We start from the raw sequence: 6,901 nt of genomic DNA, 5'->3' as shown, positions 1-6,901 counted from the left end.
ATGTTGGTCAGTGAAAATTGCTGGTGTAATGACTCAGGGAATCCCTGTTCTTGTGTCCCCAGAAAAGAGAAGCCCACGGAACGGAGAATCTTCATGGAGGGAAGGCATACCCAGGCAGGTGTTCGGGGGCTACCTACCTTCTGCCATTGTCAACATCACCACCGGTCAGGGTAGCCAGGCTCTGTCACTATGCCACCCTGGAAACTCCTCCAGAGTGAAAGTAACTCTGGTTCAAAGCAAGCATTTTAGCATTTTAGCCTGTCCCTTCCTCTCTCACACCCTGGTCCACTGAGTGATGACAAACCGAATGAGTCCCTCATTTCCACCTATGCTAATTCATGCCCCCTCCTATTTTTAGCACAGCTAGAAATACCTTCTGGCTATCCCCAAAGCCACTTCAAACATTAAGCAGCTTTATTCTTACGTAAGCTTTATTTATCTCAGCAAAGATTAAGGGCTTACCCAAAAGACATGGCTCTTTCTCTCTTTTCTCATGGCCATTTATGCAAAGCTTCCTCAGGACTATAAGTAGACCCAGCTCCCAGCCAGGAAGTCTAAGCTCCCTCTTTCCCCCTTTAATCATTTTTCTACCAGGGCTTAATGTCTTCTATAGGCTTTACGAGTAGGGAGAGGTTAAGACAAAGGAGAACATAGGATTTCTGTGTAGAATTCCTTATCTCATGGAGTTTGTTGTTTAACCTTGGGTGAGTTATTTCACCTCTTGTGGCCTCAGATTTCCCCGGCATCACCTGAGGAGTATGAACTAAAGGTTCTCTGGGCTCCATTAAATTAGTGGCTCTGAACTAGGCTGTATCTCACCTTAGGGAGTTCCAAGTCTGTTGAGAGGAAATGATCTCCATACTCGGATAGCTCCTGGAATGAGACATGCCTGGCATATATTAGGGTCCCCGTTAATATTTGTTGAATGAATAAGGAAACAAATATTACCATGCGAACACCATTGTTTTGAGCAGGCACACTCTGATGCTCAGAGGGCCCCCAGGAGATGGAGAGCCAGAGAGAGGGGGAAAATATGGTGGCCAGCAAGATCTCCAGGTGTAGCGGCTGGAGTTGGAAGTGGATAAAAGGAAGGGGAGGACTCACCACTGAGGTCTCCGTGGATGGGGTTGGGGTAAAGGTAGTTACAAAAATCTTTCAGGTTTTCAGGTCATGGGTGATAGGTGGTAGGATTAGGAAGGAGGAAAGGGCCATGGCCAGAAGGTAGGGTAGAGTGAAAAGGTTATCCCAGAAGAAGAATTATCCCTTGAAAATCTCTCAAGTAGGAGAGGGGTGAAGGTGTGGTTGGTGAAAGCAAAGCAGGTTTACCCAGATTAGCAACCAGTCAGGGAAGGGTGGAGTTGGGGGGGGGGGGGAGGGGGGGTAATAATTAAGTAGTTCGATGGAGTTAGGAGAAAGATGGGGGAAATGGACAAGGAGTTTATAATCAGTCAATTCCATGATCTCTAGCATCTATCTACCTTTATGAAAGAGACAACTCATGCCCACCTCCCCTTCCCACTGGTTCATGTGCCCCAATGTTTTTCATCCTACAGAGCAAGAGGAACAACCATCTTCAGGAAAAAGAGAGCAGGAAGGTGGCAAGACCACAAAAAGACTCAGATCTCCCTCCAGGGTTAACCTGTTAAACCTCCAGGAAGCCTGTGGCTCACCCCTCCCCCTACACCTGAGTCTAAGGGCGAGGGTGGCCATGGGAATCAGGCCCAGGTGACATCATTGTCAGACAGCCAGTGCCACAAAATATCAGGTGGGTGGTTTTCATCACAAAAGCTGAGCCAACTGGTAATTGAGGGGAGTGGGGTGAATCATGTTTGACAGGTAAGGAATGAAAACAGAGGGGCCCGAGGTGATTCTATTTCCGTGAGGCAGGGCATATTTATCTTATAAAAAGCCAGCTTGCCGTTGACTTTACACCAGACCAGAGAGATCAGACATCCCATTCTTCTCTGCATACCAGGTGAGTCTCTGATTGGAAACCATGTGAAATTCTTATTTATTTTTTCATTATTAGGAGTGGGACAAAGGTAAGAGAATGTAAGAGAATGGCTGTAGTGTATTAATTAGATAGGGAGAATGTTGGGAGATCTTTGTTTTGACTTCAAGCACAGCTTGGGTTTGAAGAGACCTTAGAGGTGGTTCGGTCAGCCACTTCAGTGGACAGCTATGGAACTGGGGGTGGGGGAAGGGAACGGATCTGTGCAAGTTCCCACAGGAAGTTGACAGCAGACTTAGAACTAGAACTCGGGCCCAGGGCACTCTCAGCAGCACCACTATTCTCTGTTTAAAATACCTATTATAACAATTTTAATTCATTAGATGGACCTTCACTGAGCATTTATTACATTTAAGGCACTATGTTAGGCACTTTGGATAACAGACCAGTATGGAACTTACTCAGCAAACTTAGAGCCTAGCAGGGAAGATAACGCAGACACATAAATGGATGAAACACAAAGTTGATGGTGAGTGGTGTAAGGAGAGAGGAGAAGGGAAGGGCCGTGGCAGCTGGGAGAGACTTGCTCAAGAGCTCTAGTGATGGCACATGACATGAGCCATAACGGAGAAGTATTTGGACAAGCAGAGATGAGGAGGAAAGCACGTCAGAGGGGACTGTGTAAGCAAAGGCCAGAGTGACGTCTCAGAAGCTAAGGTTCATGCAGAGTCATCCTGTAAGTCATGAGTTGTTCTGTGTGGTACTAGGACTGGGCAGACTGCAGCTGTTTCTAAGATAGCACTTTCCAAAAGACCTGATTTGTGTCCTTGAGTACTTGCCAGTGAGGGATGTGACATGTCTGGGGAAGAAAGGGAGCCAAGGAATGAACCTCCACTGAAATGGAGCAGACCAAGTTGCATTTAAGCTCCTCCTCTTGAAAGAGCCCAGAAGTTATCAAAGCATATTTTACTCTCAAGCATAGGCAGACAGCCAGGGGAGAGGAGAGGCTCTCTCTTCTAAAGGAGCCTAAAATGAAACCTATTTGGCATTGAACATGCCTTCTTCCCTAGTTCACTCCTGTTTAAATCATCTGTCTGTCTCTAGTCCAGCCTGCTTTGAAGCATGAGTTCCCAGCAGCAGAAGCAGCCCTGCGCCCCACCCCCCCAGACTCAGCAGCATCAGGTGAAACAGCCCTGCCAGCCTCCACCACAGGAAACATGCGCCCCCAAAACCAAGGAGCCATGCCACACCAAGGTGCCAGAGCCCTGCCACACCAAGGTTCCAGAGCCCTGCCACACCAAGGTGCCAGAGACCTGCCACACCAAGGTTCCTGAGCCCTGCCACACCAAGGTGCCAGAGCCCTGCCACACCAAGGTTCCGGAGCCGTGTCCCTCAAAGGTCGTTCTGGAGCCAGCCCAGCAGAAGACCAAGCAGAAGTGATGTGGTCCACAACCAAACCCTTGAGAAGCCGACCACCAGACGCTGATTCTCCTCCCCCATTCTGCTTATGCATCCCATTTACAGTCAGCATGATGTCACTCTGAGTCCTAACCCCTCCCTCTTTTCACCCTCTAAAAAGATGTCCCTCACACTTACTCCTGAGCCTCTGAATAAGGCTGAAAGTCTCACTGGCCGAGCTAGTTTTCTAGCTTTTCAGGGCCCATTGAAGAGGGATTTAGGGGGGATCAAGTGAATTTTCCCTGCTCTGCCCCCATTAAATCACTTTTAACTCCATCGCTGGCTGTGTGTGTTAGTGGCTGACTCAGGGTTCTTCATTGTTCTCGCAACATGAAGCAGGGACTGCACACAGCGAGGGCTATAGCCAGAAAGTCCCTGATTCTGGCGCTGGGAATGTGTATGTGTGTGTGTGTGTGTGTGTGTGTGCGCGCGCGCGCTCATGTGACTGGTATACTCACAGGACATTCCTGGGCTGGCACTGCAAGAGCAGTCAAGGCCACCCAGAGGCTGTTACTGTGGGCAGCCTCAGCTAGAGCAGGGCTTTCTTCTTGCCCCTGAGTGAGTCACACCTGAATGCAGATGGTGCCTGCTTCAAGCCGTCCCTGACTCTGAGTCCTTGACCCCAAATCACCCTTATTCTGTTCAGTTTATGCCTTTATTATTGTTGTTATTATTCCAAAGAAATAGTGCTTCTACATATTCCAACATGATTTTCTTCACTCATCCTCTCTTCCTGATGCCCCCAACACATGGGGCCAAGCACTTAAACACTCACAGACACAAATACACATCCACCCACATCCAAATACACACCTATCCACACACTCAAACACAGACACACACACAAATAGACTCCTACGCACACAGAGATCCCCAAAATCATGGGACGCACACACACACATATACATGCTGATTTAATCACCTCAGTCAGTCTTTTTCCTTCACTGAACACCCAATATGAAGATCCTGATGCTGTAGCGGGAAGAAGGAGAGAAGGATCCACAGTTTCTGCCCTAGGAGAAGCCTAAGAGCGGTGAGCTTCTCCGCCTCCCCACGTAGACACACACTCACACAAATATGCACTGACGCAAAAGCACACATGCACTCTCTCTCTCTCCACACACACACACAAAGTAGAAGATAAAAGCGGTGCATCAATAGTAAAAGAAAAAGGAAAAGTTTAGGCAAGTTTTGGAAGGAAGTTAGGTTAATACAGATAAGACAAAAGTCAGCATAAAGCTGTGGAAGAACAGATCATTAAGATATAAAATATTACTGTGAAAGGAGATTTAAAGAGCATGTGGCACAGCCCATCCATTTTCCAGATAAACAAACTGATATCCAGAAAGGGGAAGATAATTCATGAAGTCACCAGAACCATGTTTCTAAACCACATCCAGAGCCCGGCTCTTCAGATGCCAACCCTCTGTCTCTCGCCCCTGCAGTCCTGTCTTCTTGAATTTGCTGGTGACCAGTAGGTTTGAAAGGCTCTGCTGAGCAGGTCTGGGATACGAGGGAGCTGCCTCTAGAGGCTGGGAAACCAACAGAATTCTCAAAGGGGCTGTAGCGTGTATTGGGGAGTGAACCCCATTTACTGACAAGGTAGATGGTCCGTAATATCGAGTGTGTGTGAGGCAGGTGACAAGCAGCATCTGTGTGATGCACAAGCATTCTGGATAGGTTTGAAAAGAACTCCAGAGAAACTCAGAGACTGTAAGACAAAAACTATCCAGCAAAGTTTTACAAGCTGATATATAATTCTCAGACTGGCAGGAGAGAATAATGCCACTTGGGTCTGTAAGGTTTGCACAGTTGAGAGATTTCAAACTGCTACGCATCGGCATGATGGAAAACGTCAGTAGTATCTCTAGAAGAGATCAACATTAAAGAGGCAAGCTGTGACTGGGGACTCTGACTAGTGATTTACAGCTGTTAGGGGTGAAAAGTCAAGGAACCGTCTTAGAGGGGAGATGAGCAAAATGAATCAAAACCCTTAAACATCTGCATACACCTGGCATTCCACTGGGAAATACGCATTCGTGTACACAATGATTTATTTATAAGGATGATCACTTCAACACTATATATAATAGCCAAAAAAAAAAAAAAAAGGGAAAGATGGGAGGGAAACAGCATAAATTCCCCAAAAGAGAAAATTGTTTAAATAAGTTATTGTGTATCTATGCCGTGGAAGACACTGTGATCAGAAAATAATAATATTTAGTCATATGGAAAAGTGTTAGACAATGTCAAGATCATGTAAAATATTATGACATGTAATACATAGTTACATTTTTGTGAAACTGTGTGTGTATATATATGCAGAAATTTTAAAAAATCTGGCAGTAAATACAGCAAAACATAAACAGAGGCTATGTTTGGCTAGAGAGCAAAAGGTATTATTTTATTTTTTATATATCCCTATATTCTAAACATTTTCTACACCATACGTTGAAATTACATTTATTTCTAACACTTCTTTTACATGTTTTAAAAACTCAAAGCACTCCAAGATGTTGATGAGCCACAGAAAATAATTTTTCCAGAACTTTCCTGAAGCCCTGCAGCAGTGTCCAGGCCAGCTGCCTAAAAGGTGGGGAGAGGAGCACCGTTAAGCCTTATTTTTAATGATATCCCACACAAACCCCAATGCAATTCTAAATCTTTTCAGGGAAATCTCCCAGAACACCAGTCCCTCTGCCCTACTCACAACCAAGGACTCCAGTCTTGCCCACTGACTTTGAACCTGAGGCCACCAAGGGTTAAATGAGTTTATCTGGCAGAGGTGGAGTTATTCTCCCCCTCTGAGCTCCTCCTCTGTCCTCAGCTCCCTTCCTCTCCCATAAGTAGAATGCCACTCTCCCAGCCAACAGTAGAGGGCAGGACACTACTTTTGTGTGAGGATTTGAGGTACAAACTCCACACAGGTTGGTGAACTGCAGGTTCACAGCTTGGTTGCAGATCTCACCTGTGCAGATAAAGAAATGCACATTTGATTCTCTTCATGGAGATGTCTTGGTTTCCTCACCCTGACGTTCCTCTGTCCTAGCAGCATCCTGAGCCTCCACCTGTGCTGAAGAAAAAAGATCCTATCTGGCTTAGATGAGAACTGTTCAGTAAGGGAGTTCCCACTAGACTACGAACTGTTTCCTCCTGTTTCTGACTCAGGAGAGTCTCTTTCCTGGGGGGGTCTATGCCGACCACTTTCTCAGTTGACTTCCAGCATCTCCCTGTGTAACATACTTGCTTCTCCACCACGTTGCTCCTGCTGTCCTCTCTTTGCCTCTCTTTTCTGCTGTATATTTAACACTCCTCCACCACTACCATGCCTACACCTCTGCAGAACCAATATCTGCCAAATAGTAGGAGGTTATTTGATGTCTGCTGAGATGATGAGTAGTGTATACCCTCACCAGATGATGCTGTGGATTTAAGGGGACCACTCTGAGCCTCACTCTTTGAACGCTCAATAGCCACTGTCATTCAAACTGT

General features: G+C 46.2%; 1 protein-coding gene across 1 annotated transcript; it reads left to right on the top strand.

Annotated features, from left to right (window-relative positions):
• Positions 1-1,854: 1,854 nt before the first annotated feature.
• LOC100061178 (cornifin) lies at positions 1,855-3,685 on the top strand. Its single transcript, XM_023641142.2, has 2 exons — positions 1,855-1,975; positions 3,056-3,685. The coding sequence occupies exon 2, from the start codon at positions 3,074-3,076 to the stop codon at positions 3,389-3,391; it is 318 nt and encodes a 105-aa protein (XP_023496910.1). The 5' UTR covers positions 1,855-1,975; positions 3,056-3,073; the 3' UTR covers positions 3,392-3,685.
• Positions 3,686-6,901: the final 3,216 nt, after the last annotated feature.

Source organism: Equus caballus, chromosome 5 (assembly GCF_041296265.1).
Source record: "Equus caballus isolate H_3958 breed thoroughbred chromosome 5, TB-T2T, whole genome shotgun sequence".
In the NCBI taxonomy this organism is placed as follows: domain Eukaryota; kingdom Metazoa; phylum Chordata; class Mammalia; order Perissodactyla; family Equidae; genus Equus; species Equus caballus.
The sequence above is the reverse complement of the archived record's forward strand: the minus strand, read 5'-3'. Positions and strand labels throughout refer to the sequence as shown.